Genomic DNA, 20,590 nt, shown 5'->3' with positions numbered 1-20,590 from the left:
CCAAAGTCATTGGGAAGTTAAAATATCAGTGAAAAGCATTTTAGTGAGGGATCAGTGGGCTCAAAAGAAAATACTGACAAATGAAGTAAACTTTCCTTCCCTTTCCCTTTATCTTCCATACTTGACCATCCTCACAATATTGTTTTGGATTGCCAGGATATTGACCTTGTAGTTCCAAAACAATACACAAACAGATGACCACACCACAACTTAACATACTTTACACAGAATCTGAGAGATCTTTCAGCCTGACTGGATTATTTTATATTGATGTTCCTGTGAAGCCAAGATTACTGCTTGCAGATATCTCTCTGTTACCCAGTTAGTAACTGGATCATTTAAAGCCTTATTTTTTAAAGTAAAATGTTCATAAAGAATCTCCTAGAGACCTCGCGCTATGTACCGCTGCATCCAGGCCAGTCTTCACAACTAGTTTTGATGATTTGGTCTCTACTGGATGTTTAGATTTAGGGCAAAAGAATGGCACTACCACTTTAGGGAAGTGAAATGCCATGCTGAACTAGGTCATAAAAGGCAGCATTGACAGACAGTACAAAATACAGACTATAGCTATGGTGAGCATGCAGTCAACTCTAAAATCTTTCTAGTTGTACTGATGACTACTACAAAAGAACAACTTTCAAAATATGAAATCGAGTGAAACTGACAATGGGGTATCTAAGAATGGTTTTATAAAGTTTTTAGGAATTAAATTAGGCTCCAAAAAGATAAATTGAGGATTACTAGAAGGATAATGAGGGACAAAATTTAAAAATATGGAAAAATAGGGCTACCCTGATAACCTTATGAGCTTTTCACAGTCAAGTGCACTCAGGTTTGCATAAATCTGCTTCTAAGGTACCCTTGAGACATTTGATCTTTGAAAGAATTAAAAAGATGTCCATCTTACAGACTTTGGCTTAATGAATTTTTATAACAGAAGTACTCCAATTAATTTCATTAACTTTGTTGGACTGTTAGTGAAATTTCTCTGAAAGTCTTTGCTAGAAGATCAATGAGATTAACATTTCCATTTTAGCTTCTAAAGATCCAGGTATTGGTTAAGAACCCTGTCACGAGGTTAAGACAAGAAGCAGATTCATTATTATTAAATATGAGAGCTAGGGCTTTGACAACAATAAGATGCGATTCAGAATCATTATGGGTTAATTCTTTTACAAATTTTAACTGCCTTTGTAATCAGTGTAATAGGTGGGAAAACAGATGAAGTATTTGACTACCTCAGAGATAGGTTATCCAAATTATTTGCTTCTGGATCCTTTTTTTTTTTTTTTATGAAGTATTGTTCAATTCCCGTTTTTAGAAGACAGAAAATTGCTGCCAGACTTATTTTTGAGCAGGCTTGTGATGACTTATAACTATTCTCCTGGCTATGCACCTTTCCTGCTATGCGAATTCACTTTGATGTTCTCTTTACATGGAGATATGCAAAGGAAAAGAATATGGTTTTGTACTCAAGGAATACCATTAGAAACCTCTCCAAACAGCATTAAAAAATTTGTGCCACTATGTTAAATTAAACACAGCATTGCAAGATCTTTTTGTAAGGAACAGCACACAACTGGACCACAAGTTGGAATTTAAGGAAATCTATCAATCAGCCAATCAAATCTATCCATCAGTCAATCAAGTTTCTTTTTTCCTCCTTAGGCTAGTATCTCTGGAGCCACCTAAAAGCTTAATAAAACCCTTAATGTGTGGAGATTTGTGAAGATTTGTGTTTTACATTTGAAATTAGGCAATCACTGAGAAACCTTTGAGGGTGTGCAACAATTAACAAAAGTTATTCCATGCTTGGAACTATAATTAATATCTTCAATTATTTATTTACTGAGACTACTAGTCATTAGTGCTAACTGAAGAACATCCATACCAGCATAGCTGCAGTAGGGTTACTGTGTCGTAGCCATGATGGCCCAGGATAGGTACAAGAGGCAAAGATTTTGCATGTTATGTTTTACTGGACCAACTGTATAGTTAGAAGAACAGTTGAACAAGCTTTTGGGCTTCAAGCGTCCTTCCTCAGGTCTAAGCTCAGGTGATCTTTAAATCTGTAGATACTAAATAGTTTGAATTACCGTAAGTGAATTACCCCTTTAACTCTTTTCTCAGTTTCAACCATATGTTTAGACCTACAGAAGGGCACCTGATGCCTGAAAGCTTGTCCAACACCTCTCCTATCTATACAGCTGGTCCAATAAAAGTTACGGCAAAAAATCCTCTCCTCTCAAACATACCAGCCTACCCAAAAACTGAGTAAGGCATAGGGGTAAAATGACTTGGCTCATTTCAGCCTAGATTAAAGACCCTACTCTGGTCTTTTATCCAATGCACACATCCAGATGCATGACTGATTTTGGGAGATGACTCTGATGAGCAGGATGATCTAAAAATGGTTAGACTTTTACGCTGTTCTTTAAGAGAGCAGCATCTTTTGTAAACACCTATGGAAAGTTAGAGCCCAAAATGAGAGAAACTTATACTGCTATTTCACACAGCAATCTAAGTTCAATGACTGTTCTAGGGATCTTTAAGAAGAGGCTTGATGCCTACCTGGCTGGACTCATTTGAGTCCAGTTTTTCTCCCGCCCAGGCGGGGGGTCGGACTTGAAGATCTACAAGGTCCCTTCCAACCCTACTTCTATGATTCTATGAACATTTTTTCAGGTGGCTTCTAAGATCTGTAGAAGTTAAGCAGTTTGAGTTACCATACATGAATTATTCCCCTTTACTTCTTTTCTCAGTTTGGATGATACTGTGGACTTGAAGCCTAAGACTGCACACTGTCTCCATTTCTCTTCAGCATCACAAAACAGATTGATCATATAGCATTGATCCTTGGATGGACTAGACTGGCGGTTTCAGTACTGACGTAAATTTTTAATGATATATAATTAGATTAGCATAGTACTTCACTAAACCCTAAATTTGGAACAGATTAGTGAAATATGCTCCTACTCTTGTCTATATCACTCCCTTATTCTTTTAATTATGCTAGCCTGATGCTGAAGAAACTCACCATGATACCTTGATACTACTGTTCAGTATTAAACTAACCACTCCTGAGCCAAGGCCATAGACCATGCAAACAAAAGTCAGCTATAAACTCAACCTATTTAAGCTATTATTCTAGACCTAGCACAATCTGGATTCAAGATAGCAAACAGAACTAAAACCACCATAGTGGCATTAACGGTTAATTCATCAGTAGAGAAAGGGCAAGCATCCATTCTCATTCTCCTGGACTCTACACTGGCCATGAAAAATGGTCTGAAAGAAATGGTCCAGAGTAATGTAGTAAAATGGCTTGAATTCTTCATGCAGTGATTCAAACAGTACTGATATGAAGCTATACCTCTACAAGGTCATGCCCTACTTGTGGATTCTCTCACAGATAACTTCTCTCTCAAGTCCTTTCCAGTATTCACATGGATGAGCACATGTTCAGGACCAGAAATTGGAAAGTAAGGAAGGCCATTCTGGTGGCTCAGATTTACATTCAATTAGCCACTCAAGACCATATTAGCCAAGCACTGCCAATATGCCAATGTCGTACAGCTCTACCTATCCTTTACCAAATAGCATTAACAAGTTGGCCCATGACTTGAATAAGATCAACTCATGGATGAACAGCAGCTGGCCAAAGTTGAACCTGAACAAGCTGGCCCGAGAACAGAATTAATTTCACCAGAAACTAAGGACCATGACCAATATGACTGCCCTTTATTCACCATGCAAGATATACTACTTACACTGTACCTTGTTTAACATACAGCAACAAGTATCTTTTATTTAAAAAAGATTAAGTTCCAAAAAACAAAATGAAAATCCTACCAACAAAATGCACTCCATCATTCATATTCCTCCCCACTGGGGAAAGGAGAACACAAAAACCACGACAAATCAGTCCCAATGTTTAGTGCACTATCAGAAGGGGCTCAAACACTACAGTGATGAGTACAGCATAACAACCTTCGCAGAACAAAATGGTAATCCAAACACACCAAACTAGAGTCCTAATTCTATCTTTGTTCAAGGGCAGGGACAGACAACTCAAGAAACTTGAGGGGGGTGGAGGGCAGCTAATTTCTACCATAGACCCAAAAAGACTTACTTTCTCCACTCCCCCTCCCACAATTACATAAGGAAGTGGAATGCCCCATTATTACTATTGTTAGATATGACAGGTCAGGAAAGAATACAAGATGACTAAGTAGTCTTCCACAGATCTGTTTTAGGTGGGGATAAGCTTCAGAGTCATTTTGCTGAAATGCAGAAACTTAAGCTACTTATTTTTTAACATGTTTGTAATAGAATGGTCATTTAATTAATAGCATTTGAAAATTAAACAAGGCATTATTAATTTTTCTTATCATGGAAGCCTAGTGATTCACTGTTTCTATCAAACTGAATAACATGCCACTCTAATTTGTCAGGATTAATTTACATCAGGACACAAAAATAGCATGACTAAAATCACCGAAGAGTGACAGTCAACTCCAAGAACTGCAGTCCCCTATTAAATCTCTATCAAATTAACAACAGTTTTACAAACAGCATACTTTAATCTTCCTCATGAACAATGTTATCATTATCACTGCGAAATGTTAGGCTCCAGCCATGTGATCACTTAGCTAATAACTACTTTCTAAACATTTTACACATTCACAAATACTGAAGAACCTACTGTAACTATGTGAACTAAAGAAAATCGGAAAGAAAAACATGACAGCACCTAAAGTTTTAACTGGGATTGACTACTAACATTTTTATCAGAAAAAATGTAAAAACCTTGAAGACAATATCCTTGACAAAAAATAACACATATTTATTCCTGAACTACTTATGAAAGCCTGATTTACACTAATTGAAATCCTTCAGCTTGTATAAACAGTACACTCAGAAAAAGCAAGTGACATATTTTTCTTAAATATTTGCTGCTAGATTTTTATTGTTAAATTGTTGTAAGCTCCTTACCAAATATTCTTATGAAAGACTACTGATTTTATTCAGACATAGTAGCTTAGGTTGGAAAATACCTGAACTTAACTAACTGCAATGACTTTTATGAATCCTGGCAATAAGTTAATGTCTACCATGTTAATATCAGTGAATCCACCGACCAGTTAAAACCCACAGCATGTTCACCTTAAGTTTCAAAATCTTTCAATAAACAGCACCAGCACTCCTTATTCTACCTCCGTATCATAACTTAGTTTGTTATACATAATTGTTCAAAGAATAAGAGAGATTCATTTGGCAATTCCTTCTGTTATATTATTTTCTCTATTCATCCAAAAGGCAGTCAAGGACATATAGTACATATTACACGTACCATTTCATAAATTTCATAGGCATCAGGTCCAGCCTCATTTGTTGTCCTGCTAATATGCTAGAACATATATAATTTGTATGAGTGTGTGCGTGCACATGTGTGTAGTAATCTATATAACATACATAACTGGTCTAAAACACTATTTTACAGTTGCTTTTTAGACCAGTCTAAAACACTATGAACATAGTTCAACAAACTTTTTACTCTGGAGCACCTAATCTAAAAGGGAAAGTCGTAAGCAAGAGCTGGCCAGACAACAGATCTATACTGATCATTTTTAAATGTATTAGTGTTTAATATGTATTCTTTGATAGTTTTATTATTTCACCTTAAGAATAGGAACTCCAAGCATTTTCTCCAAGTGGACTATAACATTATCTACCTTTGCCAGAGTTATTCTAAGTATTTTTAGATGCTGAGCTGAATTTTTTATATATATGTCTACTTTTAAAAATCTTACAGAAACAGGGCAGGAAACTTTTTTTTCCACTAGGAAAGTTACAATACAGCACCAGCTCCACCTACTGTACAATGATATAAAATACAGACTACAATAAAGCTACTTTTCAGCATACATTTCACATATGCAGGATATATAGCATCTTACTTTTGTTTTTCTTTTTATAAAGAACCACTTATTTCTCATTTATGTTGGACCTAGATGTCTCACTCAAACTTTTTTCTTCTATTAATGACTCTACCTTTATAAAATACAATTGTACAAATACTAAAATATTATGTTCCTTTTTAAGGAAACCATGGAGAATATACAGAATAGCAACATCATTTATTTTGCATGTATTAATAATACCCTGGGTAAAAACTAACATTTTGGCATTTAATTTGTAGGTAATATTAAATTATATGTATACAAAACCATTCTTAGTGTTTCTTATACTGCTGGGTGGTTGGTGGGGTTTTGGTTTCTTTTTTTTTTCTTCCTTTTTTGCTAACAACATAAAAGGAAAGAGAAAATGGTTACTTACCAATAACTGGAGTTGTGAGTGTATTGCTCCTGCAGATTCACACTCTTGGGACATGTGCCTCTGCTGCTATGGGCTTGGAACCATCTATAAAGGAAGCGCCCACTGGGGACATACATATGCCCCCTCACAGATCCAAATATTGGAAGAAAAACTATTAAATAATACTGGTAGCCCTAACTACCTTCAATTTCTTCCACTAATTCAAAGAATCCATAAAAGGATTCCAAAAAAAAGTGGGTAGAATGGATCATAGAGGCAATCTATTCCAAAACCTGCAGTTACTGGTAAGTAAAGTTTTCTTCTTTGAAAATTGCCTCCAAATCTCTCAAATCTGGGGAAATGAACCTCCCAAATGAAATGTCAACAATTAAAGAGAAGGTAATATGCCCACTCTTTCAAACTGTTGAGCAGAGAGAACAATACTTTGCATATGCAGAAACAATTCCATAATTTCTATGATAGACACATAATGTAAAGTATTTTAAATATGGTGTAGGATTTAACAGAATGAACACCCAAACCTACAGATACAGGGCTTCCAACACTCTTGCACTATAAAAATCCCTGAACACAAATTATTTCTCTTCTATCTTCCCTTTTCTAAACTAAACAGTAATTTAGCCTCTCTTACTAATACTGATTAAAATATATATTTAGGTAGTATATCTGGTTTGGGGGGGAAGCATAAATAGTCTTGATGTAACATCTAAAATGTAAAAAGAAAGTATGGAATTTAAAACCTCTATCCCCTGGTACACTTGCCACAAAGGCAGTTTTCAAGTATAAATGAGCAAAAGATTTATGAAGATGCCACCAGTGATCTTATAGTAATAAAGTTAAATCTCAAGAAATAAAAAGCTGTTGATCTGGAGAGTTTACATTACTAAAGGTTCTGTGATGAAAGATCAATGAACTCTGAACTGTAGGACTGTATGAAAAAAATAGATGACGTATTCATCCTAAAGTGGCAAGGGACAAACAGATGCTTTCAAATGAAACAGTCTGAACAACAGACTTTGATAAAAGTTAAACTGCTACCTCTCAAACCCAAAGAAAACACTACCCATATCAAAGAACAGTATTCCTTAATTTTTTCAGAACTGCAACAAGGTTTCCTGTACTTCCTTAGGACACTCAATACCAGGTTTTTAAAATGTTAGAGAAAAGACTGGGGTTGGAATGGAGAACTTGGATATAGTCCCAAGAAGTACAGGGAATCTGGATACTTAGTTTGATAAATAAATAGGAAATATGATAAACAGGTTCAGCCTTGTCATTCCTGATTTGCCGGATGATGATGAGCAGTTGAAACATGGAGTAAAAGCTTACACCATCATCAGCTGTCCAAAAACACACGCTGATCTATCCTTGTACCTGAGCATGGAAAAAGTCAGTTCACACTGATCCTTGTGGCAGGAGAGGCACTCTTTCTTACTGAGTCCTTCAGGAACCACTGAAGTTGCTTCTTATGCTTTCTACTCAGATAACATTGATATACAACAATTGGCTTGATCTGATGAATTATACATCACTCCCATCTTTTCAACAGAGAGGATATGACCTAACAGTGGTGACAGAGTTGTGATGAGGTTAAGGCAGCTGTGACCTTTATCTGGAGAGACCGAAAACAAAAGGTCTGTCACACTCCACTGTATCAACTTGTGCAACTGGTGCCCCTCATCAGTATTCCAGGTACTGACAAGTTTGTTCACCGCACTATATGATTCTCTAGGCAGGAGGAGGAAGAGATGGTGGCTTGTTCTTCTCATGAGCAGGAAACAAGATGGAATTGCAGGCTTTCCCAAATGTCTTAGTATTTTTAAGTCATGACAAAAAACCTCCTACCAAAAAAGGCCATTTCATCCAAGGTCCCATTGGGCCATGAAGATAGATTAGTAAAATGTAATCCAGAAGAGGCTGTTGATGTGGAAGGGGTGGGGTAATAGGAGGGTGACTCTTCTTGCCCAATTCTGATAAAGCTGAGGTCAATCATACCAGCTTTTAGAACAACCACCACTGTTTGGTTCCAAAAAGATTTACCATACTGAGAGGAAGTACAACTGAGATACCTTGACTCCACTGATATATTTGAAATCGACATTTCCACAACCTGAAGAAGCTTTGTTGTAAAGGAGCTAATTCCTCTAATACTAGTCATTAGAATTGAGGCACTCAGTGCAAGGACACTGCCATAATCTCTCAAGTGTGCATATCCTCAGCTGACAGCTCTATCAATCTTTATAAAGAACTTTAGCAACTCTTCAAGGAGTGGCATTTATGTCAGTTCTGAGAAAAATCTCTATGAGGGGTTCTCATTCTGTTCTCCAGAAGAAATGGTTTCAATGACCCTCAGAATAATATGTTTATATTCACCTAATGCCTTGGGATTAAACCATAGCTATGAAAAACTTTAGAATATTTCTGCACCAGCACAGCACTGCAGTAACTTCACTTCCTAAATAACCTCATTTGAGGAAGCCTAAGAAAAGATGACTGAGCTCATAACGGTTCCTGCCAATGTACTTTATACTGGAGATGAAGTGATGGCAGATAACTCAGGGTATGTTTACCCAGGAAAATGAAGGGGTATTTGTCATGTACACTGGGTTAATCTGGGCGGTATGAGTAACAGTAGTAGTAAAGAAGTGGCATCATGGATTCTGGCATTTGCCAGCAACAAAGACACATTTTCCAGGGTCCCTGGAGAATCTGTTCTTTGATTACTAACACAGGTTAATGTCTACACTGCTACATCTTCACTGCTACTGGTACTTGTGCTCTCTAGAGGAAGCTAGCACAGGCTACAACCACACGTTCACTTTGTTGAGTAGACATACCTTCAGACAGTAAGGTGTATGATTAAATGACTATGGCACCAGCTACACACCAGTTCATGTTCCTTATCCTATGGAGCAAATCTACGTGCACACAGAGCACTTTGGAAAATGACCCGCACTCAAGCACAAGAACTATTTCATGTACCTATCTTGGCAACACGATACAAGTGCTAACAGAAGCCTTCACATTTTTGCTTACAGTCAAACAAAACCAGAAGGGGGAAATTAGAGCCAAGAACTAGGGAAACACAAGTAATGCCACAACACCTTCGGAATATGGCATACAAGCTTTCATGAAACTTCATTAACAGTTAAAACTATCAACCGCAACAATGCTACATTTACACAAAAACAAAACTATTTACAAAAATCTACAGTACAGGGAGCAAAGTGCTCTCTAAGATAGTTCAGCACCCACAGTGATCTACAAGGAAGAAGCAATGGAGTGGCGCAGTCCACTTCTATAACCTTGTTCTGAATGTTTGGGAGCTGCTGAAGAGTGTTTTGCAACCCCAAAAGACACTGCTTTTCTAGATGGTTCTCAGCTAAAGGCATGGTGGGCACATCCCAAGAGTGGGAATCTCCCTATGGAAGCAATTCATGAAGAAATAAAGGTTAGGAGATAAATTGAAAATCCTAAAAAATCAAGATAAAATTAGTAGAAAAGGTATACCAACTCAGCCATTTAGAAAAGTATTTTCTTAAATAAATAAAGGTTATTAAAATTAAGATGGAGATCCTTGAGAAGAGCACACATTTTTCACCACATGCTGGTCATCAGCATTAATATATATAAATAAATAAATAATGTAATCACCAAATAAAAACAGATTTCATTAATTTCATTTCTGAGATTAAAAAAACCTGGGATCAACTAATAAAACAGATTAGATGCATGTGTGAACATTCTTGCTTAAAAGAAACGTTGCTTAAATACAGGGAAAAGTTGTGCTCTCTCAGTAGGTGGTTAAGATGGCATTTGATAAAAATTAAATTTGTTCCAACGAAAAAAAAAAGGAGCAGCCAATCCAAATGCTGCTTAATTTCGGTCCAGTTGTGCCTGTATTTCAGAGTCAGAAATTGCCATGTTCGCTTCAGGAAGGCTTTCCCCTGAAGTCTAGCACTAGACTTTAAAAAGAACTGTCTTCAGAAGTTAAAAAGATACCATACAGACTGTCTTTTAGCAAAATTTAGGATTAGTTAGTCTTATCTAATATGCACACACAAATTATTTTGAATTTCAAGATGTGGGATTTCATTTTACTATGTTGATTTTGTAATAGAAATTTGAAATAAGAAGATGTAATCAATGCCAGCGATAAGGACAGTTTCTAAATAAAGACTGGAAAGGAAACTCATCAAGACTAGTCTGGCCTCTGATATGGAACACTAAAATATAACAAACTACTGTATAATATATTTCTGTGGAATGTGTAATCCCACATAAACATAGATGTTCATCTAATCAAATATCCAAGACACTATAGAAGTATTTATTATTCAGTCATACCATGTCCTTAAAAAAAAAAAAAAAAAAATACTATTCTGGTCTAATATATCTTTGACATCCAAAGTTTGGTGACTGAAACAGAAATGATATAAAAGAAGTTCTACTGTAATTTGAAGACAAAAGTTATATACCTGGATAGTTATCTAGTAGGCAAGAGAAGTAATCCTTTCATTTTTATAACTAATCAATTATCTAATGTATAATACAAAATTTGATTCAGTGTCATCTTGTGGTCTCACCAAAATTCTAGTAACATCATAGGCACCATCAACTATATTGTGATCTAATATAATAGTTCCTCCAAACGAGGAAAAATTGAATTTTATTTCTTAACCGGGAAGCTGGGAATGGACCCAAAATAATCTACAGCTGGACTCTCCATGTTTTTAGGATTCCAAATAAAGTGATACCACGCATTAAACAGAGACCCAGTATAAGAACCTATATTGAATAAAATAGAATTGAACTGTGTGACGATGTGAGATGAATATAGAGTGTACACACACACAATCCTTTTACCTTTATCTTGCACTTCTTTTGAAAATCGCTCCCTTTCAATGGCTGATTCACGTTCTATCCGTTCAATTTCAGCCAATGCATCCAATTCTACTTCATCATATGGCGTAATAGTTCCTTGCTGTGAAACCGGTTGCTGTGTCTGTACCACAGGAGTTTGAGGTTGTTTTGCAGCAACTGAAGTGTTCTGTTGTAAAACAGGCACTTGTTGTGCCTGAAGAAATGCTGTCTGTTCATGCTGTGGTAAACACTGAGCAGCATTTAGCGGGCGGTTAACATCCTGTGGAGTAATGGGTGTTTTAGAAGTCTGTCCTGGGTACTGCACATTAAAAGGAATATCACCCTCTGACACACTGCTGTTTTCCAAACCAGAAAGCATATCATCCTGCTGGTCCATATCCGAAGATCTTACACGAGAGAGTCTTAACGTAAGTTTAGTGGAGTCCTTGGAAGGAGAACTAATGATATCATACATTGCAGCTTTTTCAGTCTGGTCTTTTTCATCCTTGCCTAACTTCATTTTCTTTTGTTTCTTTTGCTTTCTTTCTGGAGAATCTAACAATATGTCTGGGGGTACATCTCTAGGTGATGAATAAGGTGGAGGCTGAGACTGTAGGATTAAAGGTGGTCTTGATCCTAGAATAATAATTTAAAAAAACTGAACAGTTATGTTGTTTCATGTTTTTATATAAAAACACACTAAATATAACCTATATCATTTAGAATGTGTACTTTACAAAATATTTGTGCTTATAAAGAGTCTAAAAAAAGGGATTTCTGAAACACATCATTCTCAAGCCAGATGTAATTCAGATAAATTGCAGCAAAAGATGCCCATATCTCCTAACAATTTATTTTAGTAATCCACATCAAGTGGGGAAGGCATCAATCCAAGTATGTGGTCAAAATATCTGATATGGTGCCTACGTGTTCACAGCATTAGAGACTGAGGCTAATAAAAAGTAGATGTGCAACAGAAGAGGAGATTGAAGGCTTTTTAAATCCTCAGAAATGTTCAGTGATGAAGACTTAATGATGATCAGTAGACAGGCACTAGTTATATAGCTGTGCATTTTTAAATGCAATAAATTGAAATGAAAACACATAAATGAGTCACACCAGCCAGAGTTCTCCTTACTTAATGTTTTTGAAAAGATGAAATTAGGAAGCTTTTCATATGCAAAGGGAAAGTGGCCCTGCCTTTCTCTCTCGCTAAATGAAGCAATTTCTTTTGCAACCTTCTTATCTTAGATTGGTTGACCTCAGCACTCCTCCAACCCCAATTACACTTCTCATTTGACAATTAATGGAAACAATGTTTTCTGTCCACAAGTGACCAAAGGTATTTTTGTGTTATTACAGCTCCTCCTCCATTCTTTTTTCTTCCTTCTCACAAGTTAATTTTTTTTGTTTTAAAAAGTGCTCCTCCCAAAGCCTTAAGAACCTCTACAGATCTCCAAAAAGGACCTTAAGTGGACATCACAAATTAAAAATCTCTTTCAAATCCCGTAAGTTCCATTAATCTTCTGCAACACTAAAAAGCCTAGTAGAACAGGTAAGGTTTGCACCATCTCACAGAAGTCAACAATTCTGAACTCATGGTTCCAAAGTTAAAATATCCTGTTTCCAGGCTATTCCAGTGGACTGTTGGCTTAAGTTTAGACAGTATTGCGATGGTATTCTGACACCACTTGGAAAGGCAGAGTATTCCAACCATTTGGATGTTTCCTGGAAAACATCTTGAACTGCGCTCAGAAAATAAATGGAAGTCAGTCCTTCAGCATGCAAGCTGACAGCTTTATTCAGTAGCTGAAGTTTCAGACTGCTCTGCTGACTAACCTCAAAGACAGCATCCTGCAATTATACCAACCGAAACATGATAAAAGGAGGGTTAGTGCAGCAAAGTCAACATTCAAATATAAGTGCTTCTCTTACCAACAGCTTCTCCTCCTTCCTCCAGGCCTTTATGCTTTAGTCTCTCCAATGTAGTTGATCCTTACACTGAATCTGGCATAAATTGGATTTATCATATTTGAAATATATTTCCCCCATTTCCTGATCATGACTGACAATTTAATATTGTCATTCAAGCCTACAATCTTGGGATTAACTTTGATGCTTTCTTTTTCCTCTCTCCATGTCCAAACTCATAAAATCTTTCCAATTCATTTCCTAGCATATTTCAAATTTGACCCTCTCCCCCAAAGCCAAAGTCAACCCCCAAAGCCAAAGTCCTTGTTTATACCATGAATATCTTGTTCTGTTTTCAATCACATAATTCCTGAAACTCTTGATATTGTCTCTTGACCTAAAAACCTCAGAATTTACAAAAAATTAGCTTGCTACTATGTACAGTGTAAAGTAGGGATGGAAATATTAGTTTAAAAATGTGTTTAACTTCATCTAATTGCATCAGTTAAATGGTTAACTAATAACACAGCAGCTCAGACACAGCTGCTGCTGGAACCTGTGTCTGGGGCCCTTTGACAGGGTTGGGAGTAGGGATGGTGGCAAGCCCAGCCAGACAATGCAGCCCATGTGAAGTCTGGAGCTGAGAGGGAGGGAGCACTTGTGAAGAGTCATTAGGTTACCTGCTGTTTCCCCTTAGGCTATGGGTAGGGACCTACCAAAATCATGATTTCACCCGTGTTGAGGAAAATATAAAATCTGAAATCTGTGGCCAAAAAAAGAAAGAAAAAGAAAACTTACTCAGAATAAAATGCTGGCTGCAATCCAGCTGTCCAGCCTACAGAGAGAGAGAGAGAGAGAGAGAGAGAGAGAGAGAGAGAGAGAGAGAGAGAGAGAGAGAGAGAGAGAGTGTGTGTGTGGGGGGGGGGGGGGGGGGGGGCTACCGGCACACAAGGGAGCCCAAGACAGCTGCCACGCATGCCACTCACCACTAACTGGTTGAGAGGGCAGCCCCACCACTCTCCAATAACCAGTAGTGAGGGGCAGGGCTGCATGACGGACAGCCTTCACAACCAATAAGTGATGAGGGGTGGAACCATATGACAGACAACCCACACAGCCAATCAGCGGCGAGAGGCGGTGCCAACAGGGCTCCTTGGCCAGAGGCATGGGGGGGCCCTCCCAAGCATGATGAACCCTCGAAATCTGCCAGCAAAATCAGTCGGCTGCCTCCTTGAGGCAGCCCCAGCTTTGGGTACTAGTCCCCTTCACTGCTTTCCCCACACCACCTTCTGGTTCCCATCCTCTCCCTTCCCCGCCAGACTGTGCCCACCCTGAGCTAAACAATAACCAGTAAGATAGCCAATCGTCAACTGACTTACTGGTTAAACAACTAATCGTTTAACCTTTCACATTCCTAGGAGAAAGTTTGCTGCCTATTGATTTGCTTTCTGGTAATGACCTTGCCTCTAATTAGACACATGGGCTGCTTGCAGACGTTAAAAAAAACAAACAAACCACACTTTATCAGAAGCAGCAGCAAGTTACTTCGATTTGGCTCTGCAGCATATGTATAGATCAGACAGCTTCAGCGGGGCTTTTTGGCACTTGCAGCTAAAGCTGATGGAATCAGCTTTCGCTAAAAGCACTGAAAAGCCTGCTGAATCACCCAGTCTTTACAGATGCCAGGCAAGCCAGGTCCAACTAAGGCTCTGCCTCTTCTGAGCATGTGCTGGGCTCAGCATGGAAATGCAATGTGCTTAAAGTGCCATAGCCATGGAGTCTCCTTCTCTTTCTGAAAATACCACAGGATACTGAAACTTGCCCAGGGGACTCATACCCACCCCCCAACCTTACATTCTGGCTCTAAATGAGCAGTCTCTAAGCTGAACTGGAATGCTCAGTTCTTATACTTTATTCAATGATATTAACATGATTCCCCACTGCCCTGAACTTTATGTAAGCCATTATACCAGTACAAAGCAAGTGTAACAGTACTTCCCTGATCTGGTAGCATTTTAAATTTTGCTACAGAAAAAGGAAATAACTACACAAGGTGCCAAGTAGTAGAGAATCAGGGTCTTTCTATTCAGGAGTAGCCTGAAGAGTGCAAGGATTTCTCAGGCCAAGAGACTTGAGAGACAAAATCATTCCTACGAAGAAAATACTTGGTTTCAAAATTCTGTATCCTGCTCACTCCACACACATTTGGAATACTGCAAGTAATAAGGGAAAGTAGTAGGATGGGAGATATGAAAAATGAACAAAGTTTGCCTTTTCTGTAAAGTAGCATAAACAAAATTATTTTGGGGACCATACTAGGCAGCATCTTCTTGCTACAAGACATTTCTGCAATAGTTGTAGTTTTAGTGTTTTATAAAGCAGTTAACAAAAAATAGGCAGATTCACAGATTTTCTTTGTGCTGAACAATTAACTGTCTACCACACTGCCATAACTGAGCTGATCCCTTCCATAATGGTTTATTCTCAGCTATACAGACCTGACAATACAGGGCTTCAAGCTGTTGGCTATGAATGTTTTAGAAACTGTTAAACCCAGACATTTTGGGTAAGAAGAAATAAAAAAGACATGCAGTTCCTTGAACTGATCATTTTTTCAAGATACGTTTTAACCATTATTTTCACATGAATCATGTGTTCCAAGACGTTTCAAGTGTGCAAGCATTAGTAAAAATAATTACTTGTAACATATGGAAGGATGTATTAAACTTTAGAATAACTTTGGACTATAAACAGATTCACAGATTCTGATTCATAAACAGCAATATTTTCTGATACAAGAAATAGTAAGGCTCATGTCCTCTTAAAAGACAGTTTTCCAGAAACTTTTCTTGCTAATGGAATGAGACCAGGATGAATATTTTAATGGAAAAGAAATATAGGGAAGTAGATGCCAACTGTCTGAACAAACTGGTCAAAATCCCAGGTAGGAAATATAAGACTTGGGCTGAGACAAGATTGTTGCTATTACGAATCCTGATACCACAAGGTATGGGTATGTCCAAGTTAAAAATAATTGGTTCTAGCACAAAAATATGCAACACTTGTAGACAGATACTACTTTCAAGTCTGGGCCATCCTGTAAGAAATTGAGAGAATGGGAAGGCCACTATATCTTAGTACCAGTAAAACTATTTTGTCCAAAGTTCAAGCCAAGAAGGCTTTTGTGTGAATACAAGAACATTCACATTATATTGGAAAGAGTGTCCCCGCCATTTCAATTATTGAGCAACATGCCCTAAGCTTTTAAACTCAGATAACCCAAAATATGATGCAGAGGCAGGTACTAGGCCTGTAAGAAGTAGCTAGTATTTACTTCAGCTTTGGATTTGGCTGATTCCAGGGACAGTGAGTCAAATCACTGATCCAAATTGATTCGGCCAAATCTGATTTGGTGGCAGCAGCAGAATCTCCAAATCACACAGGCCCTATCTCCCATTCACTCTCCCAGCCCCAGAAGTGCCTGCCCCAGCTCCTGGCACTTTGAAGGAAAAAAAAAGCCCTAACTCACCAGGTGCTGCCAGGTGGGGAGGATCCTTCCTCCCCCCCACCACATGGGGGGATCTGTCATGAGCTCCTCAGTGTCCCAGCCCCACCAATGGATGCTCTGCCCACCTCAACTCTGGCTCTTTAAGGAATAAAAACTAAATAAAAAACTCAGACCTACCAGTTCCTGCTCGGCAGGGGGCAAACCCCATTGCCCAGCACTATGTGGGGGGCTCTTCCAGGAGCCCCCCAAAGCCCTGAGGTCAGTGCAGGAGCTGGCAAGTCCAGGTTTTTTTTTGTTTTTGTTTTTCTTCTTCTTCTTAAAGGGCTGGAGCTGGGGTGGGTGGGGCAGCCATGGGGGAGGGGGCTGGGAAAGTGGGTGGGGGCTGGTGACAGAGCCCCCCCATGCAGTGTGGGGCAGTGGGGAACAATGGGGATCAACAATGGGGACTCGATGATCTCCCGAGGTCCCTTCCAGCCCTGATGTCTATGAAATCACCCCCAGCCTGGCAGCACCCAGTAAGTGGGGGCTTTTTTTTTTAAAGCATCAGGAACTGGGGCCAGGCAAAGCAGCCATGGGAGATGGGGGGCACTGGAGGAGCAGGCATGGGATGGGGGCCTGCTGGGGGTCCCTTCATGGTCCCCTCCCCCCTCCTCCAGCCTTCCCTCCCCTGTCCCCTATTTAGCAGCTGAGTCCAGGTCCAGCTTCCTGCTGGAGCAGGAAGGTACTGCCTGAAAAACCGCCAAAACTCTCTGAATCTTTTCTGAATCGATTCAGAGAGCTTCAAATCAATTCAGACCTTTTAACTGCTTCTCTGTTTTGATTTGTATCTCCTCCAAACTGAATCAGCACCTGAAGCTTCGCACAGCCCTAGCAGGTACCATCACAGGAGATACTGTCTACTGAAAAGATTGAAGGAAGGCTTGCGCAATGTATCCTCATTCTTTGAGTACAACTACCTTCCTGTCAAGTTTGGGGTAAGGATGGCAATCATGGCCTCCTTTTATCATAGTCACTACTCCTTGCAATATGGAGAAGAAGGGATTGAGGGTGGGAGAAATTTTAGAAAAAATGAGTTCACAGTTTATAAACAACTTTTTCCTGTTATATCTGCTCCACTTCCCATTTATGATTTTTTATATTACAGCTGAATGTGAACATGAACCACCGAATAGTGGCTTAGCTAATTTGCTCCAGACACTAGTTTGTCTACCTCAAGTTTCAAGAACTATGTTTGTGGTCTGCCTGTTGATTCAGAAGGCTTTTGTGTTCAGTACCACTTTTCTGTCAATCATCTAAACAGGGACCAAGTGAGCTTCTGCCCAGGAGATAATAAACATACTTTTCACATTTAGACTTAAATTTCTTGTTGCTACCCCTTAATACATCATAGCTGTCATTTTCTAACTGAACTCCAATACATTCTTTTCTCAAAATGATCTTGGGAATAATTATGCTGATTATTTATCACTAAGTTGATGTTCTAAAGTCTGGCTTGGTCATATTGTCTTTGTTGTGAAACACTAGGCTTGTCCATTTCAAAATCCTGAAAAACATTAATTTAGGATTCAGATTTGTGCAGAGATGATCCTATCTTTATGTTGGTTTCCTGTTTCCATCAATAGAAATAATGGATCACTCTGATGATATCGTCACTGTTTTGCATCTCTTGTTGGAATTTGTTCCCAGCTCCTAAGAGGAATTCTTGAAACACTCTCTCATGCTGTGTTGCCCAGAGTATTCCCTATGCCTAGAAACCAGAAGACCACTTCAAACAGATGAAGATGGATCAGTAATACTTGTTCATTCATCCTGTAGCATGTCAGATCAACACCAGGAGCTTGTCAACATTTTTCTGTATTTGAAAGAATCTTGACTCTGTATCTGTCTTGACTCATAGTGAAATGATCTTCCAAAAAGTTTTCAGGAAATTTTTTCTTTAAGTAGATTACAAACTTATGTGCCTGAAGCAAGCACATGTTGGTCTGTTTTGCTTGCTGACAGATCCCTAGGGATTAGAGACTCAGGAGTAAATTGTCTTAGCATGGGTATACATGGATCCTTAGGCTTCATGGCTAGGCTGTTAGGAATTCCAAAACTTTCTTGAAGAGAGAGAGGTGATAGTCATAGCACAGGAAATATTTTGTATAAGTAATGGTAATTTTTAAAGGCAAAGCAGAGAAATTCATGATAAAAAGGAGCTGAATGATATTTTCAAATAAACCAGGTCCATCAATGTCAGAAGATCTGAAGAGATTTACTGTAATGGAAGTTAAAAACTCCATTTGGAATTTTATTTTTAAACTACCCAGTTTAATATCTCCACATCTCAGACAGCCAGAGATTTTTAGATGTTTCTTTTTATTATTATATAAGTGAAGCAAATGCTAAAATTGTTCTTATGGCGATAGGCAGATTTTATTGACCATAGCTTGTAGAATATAATTTCCTTCAGAATGCACTAATGCTTCCCACTATATAAATTATTAGGGAAAAGGAAGAAATAAGATAAGGAAAGAGACAGGAGGAGAACAAATTCTGTTTTGCTTACTGATATATCTGTTCTCCATCATCGCTCACAATGTTCTATAGTGAACACCACTGCCCTCCGCAGGAATTCACATGTGAGGAAAAAATCCTGTCCTGCTCCTCTGACTCACAGCAGTTATATTCAAAAGACTCTTTGTGGAAAGGGCTACAATTGTGGCAGAGGTCAGGATCAAGAATATATTCTTTCTTAAAACCTTTTCTGGGAGAGAGAGACATATAGTAAGACGATGCGACTGTTCTGTTTTGGGGTTTAGTCCACAGAAGAAATGTATCATGAGTTCTGACCTGTCTTAAATGCCAATAAAAATGCTTGAAGATAGTATAAAGGAATATTCCCTGCAGTCAACAACTTGAAAACATGCTCATTTGTAAACCCTTGAAAACTCCAGATGAAATGTTCTACATAAAACAGCTGCGTATTACAATTACGACTCTTGTTTTATGAATATCCTCGGGTAATACCTTGGAATTTTTCCCTTTAAAGACAGAGTTTTGAGAGAGGTTTTTCAACATAATCTGAAAGGTCATTAGCTCATAAGAGCAGGCTGGTTAAAAAAATTTGGTGGTGACCTTTGAAAAGGTGTACTCAGAGGTTTCACAGCTGATATAAAGGACAGGCACATGTAAGTTTGACAAGTCATAGAGAGACTCTGAGCCCCTGTCTCTTGGTAGAGTGACCAGAGACTAGGAACAACTGTAGCAGTGTTCCCCACATTAAACAGCTCCAGAAAACATCCCTTACTAAATGGAACATATGTGTTTGACACTGCCATTCTAGGAGGAGTAGAAGAAATGGAGAAAACCAGATGAGTAATCCTACTTGGAATACTGTCTGTTTAATGAATGAAAGGAAAATACTTTTTACCACTGCTTCAAAATTTAAAAGTAGGAAAGTTAACAGGTAAAAGCAGCTTAATTTGTCTGGTTGGAGAAAGAATCTAAACCAAAACCAGAAAAATTATGAAAAAGTCATAGGCCCTCGTGGACAAATGAGAACTACCTCTGGTATCTGTGGTATGAGATATGCTTCCAAACATATCTTAACAAAAAAAAAAATTAATCCATTGGATTAAGTGGAAAACACAATCAAAAGAGCAGATATAACTTATTTCTTTTATACATCTCCCCCAGCCTACAAATGTTACTTTTGTACATCCATCATGTTAAGTTTTATCATAACTAAACATTGAACACCAGCTCCAGTGAAGTATACAGAGTTCAGTGTTATCTCCAAGTCAAAACTACAAAAATTAACACTACATATTTTTCTGTATGGTTTTACACATCCTGGACCAAAGGCTGCAAAGCTGTAAACCTTAAACCTACAGCCCAGGTTCAATGAATAGACGAATGGATTACCAAGATTTTTATAAACTTTTTAGCAGACTTAGGTTGAGTAGGAACACATAGCTTAAGAGA

At 38.3% G+C, this 20,590-nt stretch overlaps 1 protein-coding gene across 5 annotated transcripts in view; it reads right to left on the bottom strand.

Moving 5' to 3' along the window:
- Positions 1–20,590, bottom strand: part of NIPBL (NIPBL cohesin loading factor) — a 217,106-nt gene that overhangs the window by 73,458 nt on the left and 123,058 nt on the right. For 4 of the 5 annotated variants that reach the window (XM_090037948.1, XM_090037947.1, XM_090037952.1 and 1 more), the window contains one exon: positions 11,209–11,841. The exons of the other annotated variant lie outside the window; for it this stretch is intronic. In XM_090037948.1, the coding sequence (XP_089894074.1) occupies positions 11,209–11,841 (633 nt within the window). The remainder of the gene's footprint in view (positions 1–11,208; positions 11,842–20,590) is intronic. 5 annotated transcript variants of the gene reach the window in all.

This window comes from Crocodylus siamensis, chromosome 3 (genome assembly GCF_052110815.1).
Source record: "Crocodylus siamensis isolate JL-2025a chromosome 3, ASM5211081v1, whole genome shotgun sequence".
Lineage (NCBI taxonomy): Eukaryota > Metazoa > Chordata > Crocodylia > Crocodylidae > Crocodylus > Crocodylus siamensis.
The sequence above is the reverse complement of the archived record's forward strand: the minus strand, read 5'-3'. Positions and strand labels throughout refer to the sequence as shown.